The sequence below is a fragment of the Megalobrama amblycephala genome, linkage group LG1, assembly GCF_018812025.1.
Source record: "Megalobrama amblycephala isolate DHTTF-2021 linkage group LG1, ASM1881202v1, whole genome shotgun sequence".
Taxonomy (NCBI): domain Eukaryota; kingdom Metazoa; phylum Chordata; class Actinopteri; order Cypriniformes; family Xenocyprididae; genus Megalobrama; species Megalobrama amblycephala.
The window spans coordinates 54,127,764-54,147,643 of record NC_063044.1 but is presented as its reverse complement, the minus strand read 5'-3'; the positions used below and the strand labels follow the sequence as shown (position 1 = coordinate 54,147,643).

At 37.2% G+C, this 19,880-nt stretch overlaps 3 protein-coding genes across 7 annotated transcripts in view; all 3 read left to right on the top strand.

Annotated features, from left to right (window-relative positions):
• The window catches only part of LOC125274624 (polymeric immunoglobulin receptor-like), an 859,185-nt gene that overhangs the window by 125,071 nt on the left and 714,234 nt on the right, over positions 1 to 19,880 (top strand). The gene's annotated exons all lie outside the window — the stretch shown is intronic.
• Positions 687 to 6,619, top strand: ighd (immunoglobulin heavy constant delta). 2 transcript variants are annotated; one of them, XM_048200988.1, is made up of 10 exons: positions 687 to 1,950; positions 2,062 to 2,346; positions 2,441 to 2,749; positions 3,129 to 3,725; positions 3,820 to 4,128; positions 4,499 to 4,795; positions 4,878 to 5,204; positions 5,276 to 5,590; positions 5,716 to 6,000; positions 6,160 to 6,619. In XM_048200988.1, the coding sequence occupies exons 1-10, from the start codon at positions 1,629 to 1,631 to the stop codon at positions 6,168 to 6,170; spliced, it is 3,057 nt and encodes a 1,018-aa protein (XP_048056945.1). In that variant the 5' UTR covers positions 687 to 1,628; the 3' UTR covers positions 6,171 to 6,619. The 2 variants fall into 2 exon arrangements, with proteins under 2 accessions (XP_048056945.1, XP_048056941.1); XM_048200984.1 differs by having other exon boundaries at positions 6,104 to 6,619.
• On the top strand, positions 9,046 to 19,869 carry gtf2f1 (general transcription factor IIF, polypeptide 1). 2 transcript variants are annotated; one of them, XM_048201080.1, is made up of 14 exons: positions 9,046 to 9,324; positions 11,294 to 11,335; positions 11,518 to 11,564; positions 11,691 to 11,763; positions 11,887 to 12,080; positions 14,076 to 14,246; positions 14,363 to 14,568; positions 14,642 to 14,789; positions 14,904 to 14,962; positions 15,078 to 15,209; positions 15,891 to 15,964; positions 16,113 to 16,254; positions 17,914 to 18,046; positions 19,101 to 19,869. In XM_048201080.1, the coding sequence occupies exons 2-14, from the start codon at positions 11,324 to 11,326 to the stop codon at positions 19,303 to 19,305; spliced, it is 1,596 nt and encodes a 531-aa protein (XP_048057037.1). In that variant the 5' UTR covers positions 9,046 to 9,324; positions 11,294 to 11,323; the 3' UTR covers positions 19,306 to 19,869. The 2 variants fall into 2 exon arrangements, with proteins under 2 accessions (XP_048057037.1, XP_048057044.1); XM_048201087.1 differs by having other exon boundaries at positions 9,047 to 9,324; positions 15,891 to 15,961.

Genomic DNA, 19,880 nt, shown 5'->3' with positions numbered 1-19,880 from the left:
AGGGTCTCCTTTCTTTACGCAGATTTCCATTGTGTTTTAATTATGTAGCAAACATGATAAGATACATAAATACTAATCATAAAATTTCAGAAACATTAAAGGTTCTTTGTCCTTCACAATATTCTAATTGGTTTCCTTCTGCGTATTCCCTTTAGTCCACCTGTCTAAATTTAAATAAGGCGAACTGATTAAATCATCATAAACATAAGGATTATGCTAGCCTCTTATACTCAGCTTGTGTTGGAGGTTGTCTTAATGCGAATTTGTTCTTGTCCGTTTCCTCAGCATTGGCTCGTGTGGATAGAGCATCCCCTGTTTGAACCCATTGATACAGATGAGAGTGGCATTACAAACACTGCTGTAACCTTTGTTTTCCTGTTCCTCATCACCTTGTTCTACAGCATAGGTGCTACTTTTGTTAAGGTATACACTTTTTAGATGTTTTTGTCTAGCAAATTTTTAATTTAGGATAAACATGAGACTAGATTTCATAGGAGCATTTGAGTTAGTTATCATTCGGAGAGAGAGAGAGAGATGATGCACAAAAATGTGGCTTTGTATTTATTTATATATATATATATATATATATATATATATATATATATATATATATATATATATGCATGCACATTAAACAGAAGTTGTTTTCCCTGCTGTAATTGGTGTTAAATTATGCTTTCAGGTGAAATGAAAGATCCCTTTAAGGACATGATGCAAGGCCTCTCAAAGAAACAGCTTTAAGACTGTGACATTTATTCTTTTCTCTTTTTTTCTTTTCTTTTTTTTTTTTTTTTGTAAATATGTGATTGTGCTGTTTGTTTGTTTTTAGATTTTACTTTAATAAAGGAAAGAAACTTCAATTTCTCTTGTATTTTTTTAATCTCAAGTTCACAAATCTGTATTGACATCTCAAGGAAAAATGCTGATTTGCATGATAAACTATAGTTTTGCTCTAAATATGTTTATAGCATAAGGAGTAACATTTATTAATACACAGGAGTATTTAAAGGGCACTAGGTTTTGAAATATTTCCCTCATATCTGAATATAATAAATTGCACAATTAAATCCTTAATTTCCTCCAAATCTGCAAGACTTTGTTCATTGGGTGACTGAAGCACAACATCTTCTAACTGTGAACATTTGTAAGCGTAAATTTTTCATGCAGCAAAGTATATTAAAACATAAATTGCATAAGAAGGAGAAGCATTTTATGTAAATGGAAAGGTGTCTTTCCTGTGCAGATGTGCTCAACCCTGTCTCAGAGATGCAGATGGTTTTCAGTTCTGCTTTCGGTTGCTATTTCAGCTTGACTGTTACTTAACGCTTCCATCTGCTATTTGCTATGTTCTCTGAAGCATGTTTGTGATTTCCTTTTCTGTCCATTTTTTTTTTCTATTCCAGTATCTGCAACTTTAAAAACTCTCATGATGTAAATAACCACCCCACTGAAGCATTAACAGCTTTTTTTTTTTTTTTTTTTTTTTTTTTTGTGGAGCACCATATCATAATATCATTATTTTGTATGTTTATTTGAATTTACTGGAAAAAAAAATCATATAATTGATTTTAATATTTATAAACTTTGTGCCTCTTATATCTTCTGTTTAAAACACATTGCCCAAGTTAATGGATTCTTTCTTTGTTTTAATAGTAAAACGTGTCCTTGTGCCCACTATGGCTCTGCTGAGTAAAGAGGAAGGTGATGGCATCGTGTTGGAGTGCCAGTTGAAGGATTATTACCCAAATAAAGTTACTGTACAATGGTTTAGTGATAATCGGCCTCTCACTGCTAAAAATAATAAAGAGTTGCAGAACACTGATAAAGCAGATAAAAGTTTTACTTACATAAGTCAAATATCTATCGGCACTCAGTATGAAGACAAGCGGTACACTTGTAAAGCCACCCACGAGACTAAAGAGATCAAAGAGGAATATAGCTTGTGCAAGTGTAAGTTGAAATTAATGAAAATAAATCATACAAATGCTATATATGAAAGTATAATAGTATATAAGCATCATCATTCTATGAAACTAACATTATTCATTTCACCTTCAACAGTAAAGTCTGTGCTCAAACCTTCAGTTGAAGTAAAGAGACCTCGTCTCGAAGAAATTTTGAAGGAGAACAAAGTCAAATTTTCTTGTACTGTTAAAGCGCCACACACCACTACAGTGTCATGGTTGGCAAATGGTGTCCGTAAAGGTGGTACCATTTCCAAAGAACAGCCCAATATCATTGTAAACAATTTGACTTTGACCACAAGTGAATGGTCGAACCTGAAGACTATTGCTTGTATTGTTAAACATCCATGTTTCCCAGAAGAGAGAGCTGAAATTCCAGCTGGTGAGTGTTTATTTTGCACTGATCAAGTTCTTAATGACATTTTAGGTTCTGAAAAACACATATTTAGGTATTAAAATGTATGTTTGCTTTTCAGATGATAAGCAAAAGGATCCTGTAGTAGTGATCAGGAGGCCTTTCCAGAAATCAGCTCAGTCTGGCAGTGCTTTGCTGGAGTGTGTTGTAAAAGATCTCTCCTCTGGTGATGTCTGCATCAAATTCCAGGCCAACAATGCTGATATCTCAGGATTCATTTGTACGGATTGTGCCCCTTCTGAAAACACTTGGTCCCTGACCACACCTTTTGCAATACCTATTGAGCACCAGAAGAAAGGAAACACCTTTACCTGTACAGTTTACAGACCCTTCAAACAGTGGAATTCACAACCCACTGGAAACATTTTTGGTAGGGATTGAACATTTCATTGGTAACACTTTACAATAAGGTCTCATTTGTTAACATTAGTTAATGCAATAATTAACATTAACTAACAATTAACTATATATATAATAATATATTTATTCACAGTGCATAATGTTAACAGATACAACTTTTGATCTTAAAAATGATATTAGTAAATGCTGAGATTACATTAACTAATGTTAACAAATGTTGTATAAGTTTTCTTCATGGTTCATATTAACTAATGTAAACAAATGAAACCTTATTGTAAAGTGTTATCATTTCATCAGTACCATATTAATTCATGGATTGTAATGAATTTTACTAATGTATGGATGTATTATGTTTTCTTCACTGGACATTTGACACATTTTCCCCTCAGATGATCCTACCATAGAGCTTGTTGTAGTTCCCAGTGTGGGTCAGTCTAGTTCAGAGCCACAGAAGCTGCTGTGTTCTGGGGAAGGATTTGACCCGAAGATCAAATGGATTTCAAACAAATTAGAGAAACAAAGCACAGCTTTAGAGGTCACAATGATGGAGAACGGCCGTGTGAAAGTGTACAGTGAGATATCTGTGCCACAGACAGAGTGGAATCAAGAGGTCACTTACACCTGTCAAATTGTCGATGGACAAAGTAGAAAAACTAAAGAAAAAGACATCAGAATTTGTGGAGGTAAACGTGCCATAAGTGACAGGAATGAGTTCAAACCTTCAGTTGAAGTAAAGAGAGCTCGTCTCGAAGAAATTTTGAAGGAGAACAAAGTCAAATTTTCTTGTACTGTTAAAGCGCCACACACCACTACAGTGTCATGGTTGGCAAATGGTGTCCGCAAAGGTGGCACCATTTCCAAAGAACAGCCCAATATCATTGTAAACAACTTGACTTTGACCACAAGTGAATGGTCGAACCTGAAGACTATTGCTTGTATTGCTAAACATCCATGTTTCCCAGAAGAGAGAGCTGAAATTCCAGCTGGTGAGTGTTTATTTTGCACTGATCAAGTTCTTAACAACATTTTAGGTTCTGAAAAACACATATTTAGGTATTAAAATGTATGTTTGCTTTTCAGGTGATACGCAAAAGGATCCTGTAGTAGTGATCAGGAGGCCTTTCCAGAAATCAGCTCAGTCTGGCAGTGCTTTGCTGGAGTGTGTTGTAAAAGATCTCTCCTCTGGTGATGTCTGCATCAAATTCCAGGCCAACAATGCTGATATCTCAGGATTCATTTGTACGGATTGTGCCCCTTCTGAAAACACTTGGTCCCTGACCACACCTTTTGCAATACCTATTGAGCACCAGAAGAAAGAAAACACATTTACCTGTACAGTTTACAGACCCTTCAAACAGTGGAAATCACAACCCACTGGAAACATTTTTGGTAGGGATTGAACATTTCATTGGTAACACTTTACAATAAGGTCTCATTTGTTAACATTAGTTAATGCAATAACTAACATGAACTAACAATATATAATAATATGTTCATTCACAGTTTATAATGTTAACAGAAACAACTTTTGATCTTAAAAATGATATTAGTAAATGCTGAGATTACATTAACTAATGTTAACAAATGTTGTATACGTTTTCTTCATGGTTCATATTAACTAATGTAAACAAATGAAACCTTATTGTAAAGTGTTATCATTTCATCAGTACCACATTAATTCATGGATTGTAATGAATTTTACTAATGTATGGATGTATTATGTTTTCTTCACTGGACATTTGACACATTTTCCCCTCAGATGATCCTACCATAGAGCTTGTTGTAGTTCCCAGTGTGGGTCAGTCTAGTTCAGAGCCACAGAAGCTGCTGTGTTCTGGGGAAGGATTTGACCCGAAGATCAAATGGATTTCAAAATCTATGGAGAAACAAAGCAAAGCTTTAGAGGTCACAATGATGGAGAACGGCCGTGTGAAAGTGTACAGTGAGATATCTGTGCCACAGACAGAGTGGAATCAAGGGGTCACTTACACCTGTCAAATTGTCGATGGACACAGCATGAAACCTACACAAAATAAAAGCATCAATATTTGTGGAGGTAAACGCACTAAACAAAGTTGTAATTTGTTTCCTGGCCTATGATTCTGCGAATCTTAACAAATGATCGTATCGCCCAACAGTGATTGCACCTTCCAGTCAGAAGGCAGCGGTCTACCTGCTGGGTCCTTCCCAAAATCACATGGGATCTGGCACAGCTCTGTATTTGACCTGTTTGGTTGTTGGTCAGAGTGTCAAGCATTTCTCCATCCAGTGGAAAGTGAATGGAACTGTTCATAAACATAATGTCAATGAACAGAATTCCACAGATCATGCCAATGGCACTCAAAGCAAGAAAAGTTTTCTGGAGGTTTCAAATCAACAATGGAATGCACATGCTCTCTTTTCCTGTGAGGTAAAGCATTTGTGCTCTACTGTTACACAGCAGCAGAACATCTCAAAAACCATAGGTGAGCACTTACAGTTCTCAACCTTCTGTTAAAGATTTTTTTCATTGCTAATTGTTGCCTAATGTCCACAGAGCCCAAACAACCCATTGTGAGCATCCTCCGACCCTCAGACAGCGATCTCTCTGGACCCCAAAATACCAACCTTCTTTGCTTCATCACCGGTTTCTTCCCATCTGATATCTCCGTAGAGTGGCAACTAAATGGGACGAAACTCAATGAGTCTCACTTCACTAACAGTCCTGTGGTTGCTCACACTTCAGGAGGTTTTTCAATGCATAGTGCCCTAATATTGCCTGCATCACAGTGGAAAGAAGGCATGTACTCTTGCATTGTTTCTCATGAGTCATCCCAACGTCTATTTACCGCAACTTTGGAGAATTTGTATGGTGGGTGATATCACAGAAAAAAATTTAAATAACACATGACATATACAACAGAATTGAAATGCAGTATATCTCTCTCTCTGCATTTACTCTATTACCTGATCTGTTTCTCTCACATTGATTTTTAGCTTCGGTGATCCCCTCTGCTCCATCTGTAGAGCTGCTGCAGAGTGCTAGTAGGCTGGTGTGTCTGGTGTATGGTTTCAGCCCATCTGCCATCAACATCACCTGGCTGCTTGGAACGACTGAAGTGTCTGCCCAAAATGATACCAACCCCGCGAAAGGCCCTGATGGAAAATTTAGCATCCGAAGTTACCTGCAGATCCAGCCTGCAAGCTGGGCACCTGGTGAGGTGTACAGCTGCAGAATCACTCATGCTACTGGTACCCAGTCGCATAACATTTCCAAATCAGGTATCAAATATTTCATGCACTAAAACATAAGTTTATCAAGGATATAACTAAGTCAATAAATTTTAAATGTAATCTTATTGTTTCCTCTGTTTGCATTTTGCAGCAATGTTTGAAGAGGCTATATTTATGAATGAGAATAAACCTGAATCTATCACACAGGATACTGTTGAAGAAGCATGGAATATGGCCTGTGCCTTTCTCGCCCTCTTCCTCCTCTCTCTTCTCTATGGGTGCACAGTGACATTGGTCAAAGTGAAGCCTGAATGAGCAACATTTGTGTGTGTGTGTGTGTTTCTCTGGTTTCCTTTGCATTTAGTTTTTTTAGTTTATGCATTTTCTTTAAGTTTTATTAGCTTTGCATAAGTGATATGGTAAATATCAACTTTTGGCCCTGTGGACATTTAAATATAATTAAATAAACATAAAAGTGAATAAATCTTCTAACACACTTTTTATTTATTTAATCTCTCTGTACTAACAATATATAGCAGTCTATAAACATATCACATGAGATTTCTGTCATTTTTTTTAAAATTAGTTCAGAAAGTTCCATTGTATCTCAAATTGTGCATTGTGTGTTTAAAAACATTCTGTAATGAAATAAAATTTTGGAATGAAATTGTCGAACTCCATTGTCTAATTTTCACAGACAGAATTTTAGGTATCATCCTATATATATTTAAATAATATTATTTAAAAGGATAGTTCACACAAAAATGATAAAACAAGTAAAACACTAGTAATTTTCTTATATTAAATTCAGATAAGACTGAAGTATTACTTATTGGGCCAAAAACCTGTACACAGAATCTCTCAGACTACAATCTGCATTTAGAAGGATGTACACTGTAAAAAAAATCCCGTTGTTTCTACGGAAAAATACCGGCAGCTGTGGTTACCAGAATAATACTGTAAAAATGACATCAAACCGTAAACATACTTACGGAGTTACATGTGAATTTTACATTTTAAATATGTATATTTAACATTGGATTTCAGTACACTGTAAAAAAAATCCCAGTAAAATTTACGGTAAAATAACGTATTTCATTAACTGATATAATGTTAATTTACCAACCTAATGAAGTACTAATATCTGTTTTGTACCTTTATAATACACTGACAGTCACCAAACACAGTGGTGATGAGAGTCACATGATGAATCAAAGTTCATCACAAGCAGCTTTTCCACAAGCTGAGAAGGACAATACTAATATATAGAAGGTGCACACAGTGTCATTCACACACACACTAAACACCATCATGGTAACATGCATGAAATTTTAAAAATGCAATAAACATTAATTTAACAACATTAGATGTAACATAAAACCCTAATGTACATAACTGATTAGAAAAAAATGAGAAAAACTAAGAAGAAACAGTTATTTCAACAAAAATATATCAAATGTGAAGTGTCACGCAGGGAATTGTGGGAATGTCAATTTACGGTTTTTCACTGTAAATTTGACAATGAATTGTTATTTTTCACTTTCAAAAACTGTGAATTTAACGGTATTTTACCGTAAAATTACATTAAATGTACCGTTAGATCTATTACAGTTATTCACCGTATATAGTATGGAAACTTTCTGTAAACCAATTAACAGTTTTTCACCGCAGCATTTTTACAGTCTTTTACTGTTAAAATCACGGTAATTTTTTACAGTGTACTGTTACTCCATCCTCGACAGTTAAAGACCTGGGTGTTATATTAGACAGCAACTTGTCCTTTGAAAATCATATTTCATATGTTACAAAAACAGCCTTTTTCCACCTCAGAAACATTGCTAAGATACAGAATATGTTATCTATTTCTGATGCAGAAAAGTTAGTTCATGCTTTCATGATGGTGTACTTAACCAATCTTCTATTGCCCTACAATCCTTCACGCTCTTTAAGATCACAAAACTCTGGACTTCTGGTTGTACCTAGGATAGCTAAGTCCACTAAAGGAGGGAGAGCGTTTGCACATTTGGCTCCGAAACTCTGAAATAGCCTTCCTGATAATGTTAGGGGCTCAGACTCGCTCACCCAGTTTAAATCTAGATTAAAGACGCATCTCTTTAGCCAAGCATTCACATAATGCATCTCATATCAGACTATCTTTGCTTAATGTTATGAACAGCAGCTACGCTAATTATTCTCCATTTGCTTTTCTGTTTGACTAGAGAGGACATCAGCTTCAGTTTGGATCCAGTCTCTTAAGAAGACCTCAGATAACCAACACCTATGAAGAGACGGCGCCATCATCTGGATCAACATGCACATTGCCCAATTTCTATATCCTAATTATTGTTAATATGTAGCTAATTCATTTTTCCAGGAGCTCATTGCTTCTACCTTCAGTTAAACTGCTAACAGTGATTGTAAATTAATTGCCTAAATTATTACATTATTTGCTAATCTGCATTCTTTAAATTGTGGTGTTGACATGCATTCTCTGTAAAGCTGCTTTGAAATGATATGTATCGTGAAAAGCGCTATACAAATAAATGTGAATTGAATTGAACCCAAAAATGAAAATTATCCCATGATTTACTCACCCTCAAGCCATTTGTACAGTATATATGACTATCTTCTTTCAGACAAACACAATCAGAGATATAAAATATCCGGGCTCTACCAAGCTTTATAATTGAACAGGGGCGTGTTTTGAAAAAAATAGGCTTACATCCATCCATCATAAATAATCCATATGGCTCCAGGGGGTTAATAAAGGCCTTTTGAAGCAAAGCGATGGGTTTTTGTAAGAAAAATATCCATATTTAAAACCTTCTTAGCTATAATAAGTAGCTTCCAGCAGATGCAAGTAACCCCTGACTTCACTTCAGAAGGCCTTTATTAACCCGTATGTTATTTTGCTCTATTTAGATTATCATTATTTCAAACATGTTAATAATTTAGATTTTTATGATGGATTTTCAGTTTAAAATTTAAAGTCTGGGATAACGGACAAAGTTTCCAAGTCAGTGTTAATGCTTCATAGGAAAATAAGAAAATAAATAAATAAATGAAATCTGCTTGGTGTTCAATGCACACAGACTCACTGCAGTAATGATTCGGTACAGCAGGTGGCAGTAAGTCTCCATGAAACTAATGACAAGCGCAGAGAAGAAGAATATTAGTTGTGCAGGGTGAGAGGTTGTGGGCTGTGTTCATCATTTCTCTAATTTTGTTAGTTTACCTTTTTTAAGAGAATTTACTATACCTATTAATCGAATACCCTAATAAGAAACGATATCAGCAGCTGGACGAGGTACTAAAAGCATAGCAAAGTGAAGAAGATCATCGGATCTTCTCTAGTTGGCCGGTTGGTTGAAGGTACGTTCATTTCAAACATACATCAACATCTCAATAGCACAACTGAAGATTTTTTTGCGCGTTTTCTGCCTTGAATTTATACTCTGGATGTTAAAGCAGTCGGTGAATTCATCCAGTATAATGATGATATTGAGAACACGCGCTGTCCATTTTTATTGGCTTTTAAATCGAGACATGAAAGTGTGTAACAATAACCAGGTAAGGGAGCCAGCCTGTCCATAATGGGTTCATTTTCCCATGATAACCTGATACTGTACGGAGAATCCAGTCATAGCAGCAGACAAAACAAAAGCTGTTTGTTTTAATTAAGGTTTTATTTTACATTGAGCGGGTCGCCTCATGTGGGCCAACATGTTGATCATATGACCAGCCGAATGCTACTCACTTTATCTTGATAACCTCTCTGTGATTCAACACTTTAGTTGACAGAATAAATTACTCTTTTCACAATTACTAAAGCACATTTCTTGAAACCTTCACCTATTTTCTCACAACATTAAACACAAAACCAAATCTATAAAATGCATTCACAAAACCCCTGACTCTTCTGGAAAAATCAATTGGCTCAAAACCATTTCACCTGTACTCAAAATCAAACTTTCAGATCATAGACACATCAGTCAGTATATAAACACTACAGATCATTCACTGGACACTACATTAAAAAATGGAGAACACCGCATCCAAAGCAAATAGTTGTATTATAAGCAAAAAGTATATTGAATACACTAAATATCATATGCAATTACATAAAAAAAAAAAAGTATAATAATCGCAACCAAGTAAGACTTGGGTAAAGTTGGTTTTATATTCGCACATTCGGACATCCGTATTCAATAGTCTTGTTAATCACACTACATTGGACATTCAGTGGACATTCACAAGTAAATATGCCATTAAAACAATACTTGCCTATTTTGATCGACTGTGAAAAATGTTGTAAGTTGACAATCGTTGGTTGTCAATATCATGTCGCTGCTTAAAATTCACAAACATTCATTTATTGCACATTTATTGGAAAGTCTGAATTTATCAGAATTCCGAATGTGCGAATATAAAACCAACTTTACCCAAGTCCAAGTAAGGTGACTATAATGTATGTACTGCAAGTAAAGTATTGTATTGAATATTGTATAATATTGAATGTCTGTATTCACCCAAAAATGAAAATTCTGTCATTTATTACTTACCCTTATGCCGTTCCACACCTGTAAAGACCTTCGTTAATCTTCAGAACACAAATTAAGATATTTTGATGAAATCCGATGGCTCAGTGAGGCCTGCATAGCCAGCAATGACATTTCCTCTCTCAAGATCCATTAATGTACTAAAAACATATTTAAATCAGTTCATGTGAGTACAGTGGTTCAATATTAATATTATAAAGCGATGAGAATATTTTTGGTGCACCAAAAAAACAAAATAACGACTTATATAGTGATGGCTGATTTCAAAACACTGCTTCAGGAAGCATCGGAGCATAATGAATCAGTGTATCGAATCAGCTGTTCGGAGCACCAAAGTCACGTGATTTGAGCCGTTGGCAGTTTGACACGCAATTTGAATCATGATTCGATACACTGATTCATTTGTGCTCCGAAGCTTCCTGAAGCAGTGTTTTGAAATCGGCCATCACTAAATAAGTCGTTATTTTGTTTTGTTTTTTGGTGTACCAAAAATATTCTCATCACTTTATAATATTAATATTGAACCACTGTACTCACATGAACTGATTTAAATATGTTTTTAGTACCTTTATGGATCTTGAGAGAGGAAATGTCCATTGCTCCTTATGGAGGCCTCACTGAGCCATCGGATTTCAACTAAAATATCTTAATTTGTGTTCTGAAGATTAACGAAAGCATGAGGGTGAGTAATAAATGACATTATTTTCATTTTTGGGTGAACTAACCCTTTAAAGTGTTTTATTCTGTTTCATTTGTTTTAAATAACTTCTATGTTCTGGCAGGTTATTAAAGGTACTTCTCGCTCTGCAGTGATGACGTCACTGGTAAGTGGCCCAGCATCTAGTTACAATCATTCAGATTATCCATCACCACTCAGATTTGGCAGAATACAAATTGTCATTTTAGAAATGTTTATCTATAATATCATCAAACTGTACAGTTCAGCAGTAAAATCTCTTAGAAGTATAACCTGTCTCTCAGCCCTAAGTGATTGTTCATGTTTCAGGGGAGCAGCAGTTCCTCCACGACGGAGTATGTAGTACGTGTTCCCAAGTAAGATTTAATCTTAATTTATTTATATATTATTTTGTATTAAATGATTTCAACTAGAGTGTCTATAGATCTCGGTCAAGGAAAGTGATTGGTATCTGATCTTGGGTCTTCTTACTTGCCCAACAGAAACACCAGTAAGAAATACAACATAATGGCTTTCAATTCTGGTGATAAAGTCAGTTGTTCCACCTGGACTCAGGTAAACGGGCGTTATATAAGGCCACTACTTTAGTTTATTCCATGCCACGTTTTCTTTTCTTCACTGTCTTTTTCTATTCGTTTTCTCTTTTTTTTATTATCTATATATGTTTGTCATGTTTAGGCTCGTATGGAACGGGACATGAGTAATAGGCGTATATATGGTGAGGAGGAGAGTCAGGAGGGGGCGGCAGGCAGTGAGTTTGGAAAGAAACAGAGAGAGGAATCACGGAGGAAGAAGTATGGCATCGTTACAAAGGAGTTCAAGGTGGAGGACCAGCCCTGGATCCTTAAAGTTAACGGCAAAGCAGGAAGAAGGTACAAGTTTCTGCTTTTGTATTTTGTCTAATTGCCACTTATGTTATTTTTTATTGTTTAACTGCACATTCCTAGAATGATTATGCTTAATAAGCAAATAGGTGTTCTGTCACCACATTGCACAATGTGGAAAACATGGACAGAATCGCGCATTAAAAATTGAATTTCAAATTGAATGTCATGGAAGTTGGTAAAAATTTGGATGAATAAATCAAAAGTAGGGCTGTACACTTAAAATTACATTATGGACTAAAATTATGGACTAGTGTCTTTGAATATTAAAGTTCAAAAAGACACTTTCTGTTAGTCTCTGTGTAAAGAGCCACGCGTTGTCATCTACTACACATACTCAAGCATGCGTGACACCCATGGTGTTGTCTGCATCTCACTCATTCACGTCCTTCATTTCCACTGTTGCTAAGAGTCACTTTGCCAGCATTTCACCAGCATTTCATTTGATAAAACTGTCATCAGATACAATACACACAGAAACTCAAAGGACTTCACTACAACCTAATCTCAGCCTCGGACGTCACACCCTCCGACCACTGGCTGAACATCTGATGCATATGGTACACTTAACTGGAAACACTTCAGGATTTTTGAATACTACAGAATGTCCGCGAGACCTGTGTGTCACGTTCTTTAACTGTCCGCATGGAAACAAATGCCGTGACAAACCCCCTCATGGAAGAAGAAGAACGTCGTCGTCGTGTTTACAGCTGTGAGAATGAGTGAAATGCTTTCTAGGATCAACTAAATGCTGGATTTTCAAAAGTATGTGAAGTTCGCGGCTCCATTGTTGAAGTAAACTCGCACAATGTTCTTGAATGAATAATTTATTAGATGCACGGCGGTTTATTATCGTAGGGACATTGACTTTACATTTTCACGCCCCTAAACGTGACATGAAACAAAACAAACTGTGATTGGTTGCTTTACGTGTCAGTCATATGGCCTCTGGGCGGTCCTAGGCCATTGAAAGCTGAGATCGAGTCCAGACCTTCTGCCGTCAGTCTGAAGGTCTGGCTATGCGAGACTAACTGCAACCTAACAAAATAAAATTTTGGTTTAAAATTGACAGAAACTCTGTACCATTTCTCAATAGAATGTGCTTCTCAAAGTAATAGTATTTTTTTTAAAGGTAAATTATGTAACTTTCGTCCCTCTAGCAGTTAAAAAAACTGCATGCATTTTGCAGAAGAACATTGTTTTGTTTATGTTTCAGTGCTGCGTGACTGTGCGGATGAATATGCTTCTTTCTCATAACTCAAAAAAGAGCGAGATTATCCTACTGATCATGAAACATTCAGTACTAGTAGGGCTGGGCGATATATCGCATGCGATTCTCACGCGCATTTCGTCAGTAAAGCCGGTTCCCTGATTACCTCTAAATCGCCATCACCTGCTTTCAAATGGAGCGCCTTTTAATAGACAATTAATCCGTAGTTCACTGATAAGCCACGGAAAATCGGGTTCATTATCGAAGTCGATTCATCTTCGATACTGAACGCGATTTTGCGTGGCTTCTCCGTGAACTACGGCTCTGTCTATTAAAAGGCGCTCCATTTTAAAGCAGGTGATGGCGATTTAGAGGTAATCAGGGAACCGGCTTTACTGACGAAATGCGCGTGAGAATCGCATGCGATATATCGCCCAGCCCTACTAGGCTTAATAGATATAAGCAGTTTAGATGGAAAGGATCTCAAGCTGACTATCTGTAGACTTCACTGGTGCTATAACCATTAATCAACACGGTACTTCCTTGAAAAAAAAATTGTTGTAGCGCAGCGCTTTTGATTATTACAATTTCATTAAACCATTAAAATGGAATCCAGAAGATTAAAACATAAAACATGGAATTTGGTAAAAAATAAAACTGAATTTGGGAAGAAATAAAACCGTATTCATTGGGCCAAGTGTTTATTCATATCGTCAAGTGTGTTCATGTTACATGCCTTTGGACAACACCTCATGTTCCTCTCTACCACTCAGATTCAAGGGTCTAAAAAAAGGCGGAGTCACAGAGAACGCTTCCTACTACATCTTCACACAGTGTGCCGATGGTGCCTTTGAGGCGTTTCCCGTGCACGCCTGGTATAACTTCACACCGCAGGCCAAACACCGCACGCTCACAGCCGAGGAGGCAGAGGAAGAGTGGGGCAGGTGAGGGCAGGATGAGTGGATGCATTCTTGAGAACAAACCTGACGGTACTCTTAGACAGCAACTTTGTAAACATGTCTAAATCTCAAACATCACATCTGCTTATTTTTCCATATAGGAGGAACAAGGTGGTGAACCACTTCAGTATCATGCTCCAGCGACGTCTCCGAGAACAGGAGCGAGGAGACGAGGATGAGGAGGAAGGAGAAAAAGGAGGGAAGAAAAAGAAGAAAAAGGGAGGCAGGGGTGGAGACCTGCGCATACATGACCTTGAGGATGACTTGGAAATGAGCAGCGATGAGAGCGACGGCAGCAATGGAGAGGGTGAGCAAAGGGTCTGAGAGGAAGAGGAGTGTCAAATGTTGGACTTTCTTAATAATGTCTTCTTTCAATGAAGATGATGAAGCCAAGTCGAAAGGTAAAAAGGACAAAGGCCCCAAAGGCAAGGGAAAGAAGAAGAAAAAAAGCGACTTGGAAGGAATCGAGGATAGTGATGATGGCGACTTTGAGGGGTTGGAGGTGGACTACATGTCCGATGAGAGCAGGTGACTCCAATGACACACAAATCTTTATGTACACTTACTTTTGTCACATGCGAAAAGCCCTCTTTTCATGGTTACAGTAGTCTTATCATTATCATCTTCCTTGCCTTGCTCCAGTTCTGAAGAAGAGGAGCCAGAGAAGACCAAGCCTAATAAGGGAGAGGACGTCCCTAAAGGTTGGTGATTGAAATTTTTCTTTTTGTTTCTGTTTTTCTTGCAGGATTGCACATCATCTAATGCAGATATTTGATTTGAAGCAACTCTGTGGAGCTCTAATGGCTTTTTTTTCAGGAATTGATGAAATGTCTGAGAGTGAAGAAGAAAGTGAGGAAGAAAACAAGAATGAGGAAGATGCCAAGGAGGAAGAAGAGGAGGAAGATGGAAAGAAGACACCAGTGCAGGTGGAAAAGAAGAAGAAGAAAGGTAAAATCACACTCAATTTGACAATTCATTCATAGTATTTAAAAGTGACGATTATGTTTATTGAAGGCTAGGTGTACCACTTAAAAAATGATAAAATACAATATATATAATATAATAATACAATATATATGGACTGGAGGGCCACTGCCCTGCTGTGTTTAGCTCCAGCCCGATTCAAACACACCTGAACCAGTTAATCAATGCCTTCAGGATTATTAGAATGCTTCAGGCAGGTGAGTTTTATTAGGGTTGGAGCCAAACTCTGCAGGGCAGTGCTGCAAATTGAGCTATTTTGTTGCTAGGTTTAATGACTTCCCCGTCCCTTTTGAGACTTTTTATCAAAAGCCTAGCAACAAATCTGGCAACTTTTTGGACAAACCTTATCTAGATTCTGAGACTCACCCACTGATCTATATTTATATTAATATAAATCAGTGGACTCGCCAATATAACGTCATCTAGCAACATTTAGCGACCAGTTTTAGCTACTTTCAGCTGAAAGCAATTGGCAACACTGCTGCAGGGCAGTGGCCCACCGGGACCGAGTTTGCCCATCCCTGACTTAGAATAAACAGAAAGTTATCGTTCACTTGTGTGGATGCTGAAATAGTTGTCATTCTGTTCTGTCTTTATAGTTAATGTTGATATTTTCCCCTCTTTTTTTTCATTTTGTTTTTTCAGACAGCAGTGGCGAGTCAGACAGCTCTGAGGACAGTGATATCGAAGGCGAGGCAGCTTCAGCACTGTTCATGGTGGTAATGGCCTATATTTGTGTGTATGTGCGTTTGTTTGGGAGAGATGAGAGGGAGAATGAGAGGGAGAGAGTAAGAGAAGCTGTTGTTTTTCTGATGTTGTGTCTTGTTTATATGGTACAGTTCTCTCTTGTTGTCCCCCCTTTCACAGAAGAAGCGCACACCTCCTAAGCGAGGGGGCGGGCGTGGCTCAGCAGGTAGTTCAAAAACAGGAAGTCGGCCTGGCACACCTTCTATCGACAACGCTGCCACTTCAAACACTCTGCGTGCCGCTGCCAACAAACTGGAGCAAGGTACACTCAAAGAAACTCAATGGATTAAAACGTTCAGTTAAATGAATTTCATAATATGATGATTAGTTAATTGATTTAATAATTTTTGATAATTGCGGAATTCAGTTGTATTGTGGCAGAGGAGTAAATCATTTTAAAGAGATTACAAAAAGTTTTAAAAGCCATGTTATTTTTCTATAGAATTATAATTAATTGTATTTATTTGGTTTAATATTATTATTATTATTATTATTGGTATTACTATTACTTTTTTTATCACTCTTTACAGTTAAAGGGACACAAATTCTTCCTTGTCTACACTAATGCATTTTTGTTTGATAATGCATATATTTCTCTTCATTTTGGCTGCTGTGCTAGATGTATATGACTTTCTTTCTTCAGATAAACACAAAGATTATTGTCCATATAACGCAAGTGCACAGAACCACCAATGTGGTTATCACGACGGTAATCAATACGGGTGTAACAATACATCGGTATAGCTCGATACATCGATTTAAATGTGTAACGATAAGATGTATCGATGCAACTTGTAACAAATCGAATATAATTTAAGATGCACCTTCTTCACACTCTCCACATTTTCACGCAATGTCAGTCTATGCATTATCGCCAATGCATGCATTCTCATTTAAACTACCTTTTAGAGCTTGTGAAAGACACTTGGGAGTCGGGACAGTTGCTGTCGCTGTCACTGTCCGATCGGGTGCTGAATCGTCACTACAATTTATCAGTTGCTCATGTTTAAAGCCTTGCAGAAATGACATGAATCTTGCTTGAGTTTATTGCTATTTCTAAATCATGTTACTTTCTACCGGGTGTCTGTTAGATCACACCACTGCAGTAGAGAGCACTATGATTTGTTCTTCACATATACTGTTGCATAGATTTAATACACCACGCATCAATATCTTTTCCTTTTTGTTTTGAACTTTCCAACGAGAAGCCATGTTGCTTCAAGCCCATCATTCTGCACACGGGATGCGCATAAGCAGGTTTGCACCACTCTGTATTGGAGCAATTTATACTATAATACTTTTGCGCAATGAAAGAATATTGAGTCTATCTTTTTCTGTCCTATCTATCATTTGTTGTCTATCATTTTCAAATAAATGTTTGGCATAAGGTAAATAAAAATGTAACTGGTTGTGTAAAATAGGCACATATCAAGATATCAATCAAGATACCCCTGAATCAAATTGTATCGTAATTGCATTGCAGAATTTTGAGGTATCTGCAAAATAACACATTGCTGGTTATGAGAATCGATTTTAAATGTTTTCTTTTTAACTATAAACCATCGCGTCAATCCGATTGTCATGTTCACGCTTGACGTAATCGTCAGCAGGTTGTGAAACATGACATAAGCATGTTGTGAATCTCACACTGGAAATACCCACGGACACACAGGACGGTCATTCTTCAGCAGGTTTCACAACACTTTTGCGTGTTTATTTTTCTAAAAATCTTCGATTCTGTTTATCTGAAGAAAGTCATTTATATCTGGGACGGCATCAGAGTGCATTAATAAATGCATTAATAAGCCATAACGTTATATTACCTACCTAGTATCTTCTCATTTCATTTTGTCTCTGTTTCTTTTCACTGCTAATGTTTTTAGCAAAGTTTAAACTTCATGTTTATGCTCTTCTGTCACAGGTAAGCGGCAGACGACAATACCAAGCGCAGAGACTCCGGCAGCAAAGAGATTAAAGATGGAGCCCAGCCCTCAGAGCTCTTCAGGAAAGAGCACACCCCAACCAGCATCAGGGAAATCCACTCCCAGCTCCAGGTACTTTTTCACCCCCTCAAAGTTGCGGGAAAAAAAAAAAAAAAAAAGTTTGCAATATAGTCTTTCTTCCCTTTTGTTACATATATCCAAGTTGACAAAAGTACCGACCACAAAACCAAGTTTTAAATTTTAAAAATGTGACTGTGAGCACTGTTGAGTGGATTTATAAACACCTCTGATTGACCATTGCGTTCAGGCGCTCATCAAATATGTCTGTGATTGGCTACAATGATCAACGCACAGGAGCGTTTGAAAGCAAGTGTCTGCTTTCAACCTCCCGTATGTATTTGTATACGTGCTTGGTGAAGAGCGTCATTGATGTCTATTTACAACATGTTTTTAAAGTGTTGATCATTGTAGCCAATCAGACATTTCTGATGAGCGCGTTAACACAATGGCCAATCAGAGGTGTTTACGAATCCGCTCAAAGCATCATTTTTAAATTTCAGTACTGACTTGGTATTGTGGTCGGTACTTTTCACAGTACTATACCCAAGTGAAATATCTTCTCGAACTAGAAAAAAAATGTAGGGTGGGATTTGATTTTGTCCTTTGGAAATTGATTGGATCGTTGGTTGCCCCCGCCCTCACGCCAGTAAACACATCATCAGAGAAAAGATGAGATGTCGCTGCAAGGAGGTCAAGTTATTTTGATGAAAGATTACATGGGCACATGAATTTGATATCATGGTGACTTTAAACATTCCCTAGTGTCTTCCCCAGATTCAGACAAACTTCAGATCACTTTTCTCCCCAAATCTGGGTCCCATCTTTTTTTCCCCATTCTCCAGCTGTGCAGTCCATTTCCTCTATTTCATGAAACTTGGACCCAGTTACACTTACATTAAACCATGCAGTGCTGTAGTTACAGTATGCCACTGTGCATGTATGCTAAAGTTTATGATTAAATCTAAACGCATCACAAACTTTAACACATTACAATTCATGTATCTATTTTTTACCTCCAAATTGTTCTGCCATAGTCACAAACAATATTATGTCTTGCTTATTTCAAGAAGCATAAATAAAATCCACTCTTCCATCTCCTCTTTAGTGACGTGCAGCTGACGGAGGATGCCGTGCGCAGGTATCTCATCAGGAAGCCCATGACCACTAAAGACCTGCTGAAGAAGTTCCAGACTAAGCGCACAGGCCTCAGCAGCGAGCAGACGGTCAACGTGCTCGCCCAGATCTTGAAGAGGCTTAACCCAGAGAGGAAGAACATCAATGACAAGATGCACTTCTACCTCACTGAGTGAACCCGACCGAGGAGAGAGTGAAACACTGAGCACCCATCACCAGCAGCCTCTCCTTTTAGAATACAGCTCATTTAGTCCAAGACCTAGATGGTCTGAATCTTCCTGATTTTCTTGCTGTCATTTTGCTTTAAATCATCCAGCATTTATTAACAGTAGTTCTTAAATACTGTTAATTAGAGATGAGAGCGCTGGAGGTCCAAATAGTAAAACGACAAAGAAAATGGTGAGAAGAAAGATAGAGGAGTATGTTTTTGTTTATTATAATGGATACCGGAATGATGTGTTTGTAAATTTCACATGCCTCTTAATGACAAGTTTACTATCAGAGAGACACTGGGTAATATCATTCTTTCAAGATTCTTTTCAAGAAAGCTGATGAATTTTGAGAGCGACTTTCCCCAGAGAATGCAGCCGCATCTGTGGCTTTTTATTACACGTTCATTTCTTTGTCTGCTTTATTTTTTAAACTGCTTTAAGAACATTGCACTGTTTAAAAGCTGTTACAATTACAACTTTTGCAGGAGTTTTTCTCCTTGGTAATACATTAAATTTGTTTAGAATGAATACCAGTGTTT

What these genes read in the sequence shown, in the direction of transcription:
- ighd (XM_048200984.1), top strand. Translation starts at nt 1,629, where the DNA reads ATGGATTCTTTCTTTGTTTTAATAGTAAAACGTGTCCTTGTGCCCACT. An exon ending in GGAATATAGCTTGTGCAAGT is followed by an intron (nt 1,951 to 2,061) that starts GTAAGTTGAAAT and finishes CACCTTCAACAG; the next exon opens with TAAAGTCTGTGCTCAAACCT. An exon ending in GAGAGCTGAAATTCCAGCTG is followed by an intron (nt 3,726 to 3,819) that starts GTGAGTGTTTAT and finishes TTTGCTTTTCAG; the next exon opens with GTGATACGCAAAAGGATCCT.
- gtf2f1 (XM_048201080.1), top strand. An exon ending in AACGGCAAAGCAGGAAGAAG is followed by an intron (nt 12,081 to 14,075) that starts GTACAAGTTTCT and finishes TCTACCACTCAG; the next exon opens with ATTCAAGGGTCTAAAAAAAG. An exon ending in CTTCAGCACTGTTCATGGTG is followed by an intron (nt 15,965 to 16,112) that starts GTAATGGCCTAT and finishes CCCCTTTCACAG; the next exon opens with AAGAAGCGCACACCTCCTAA.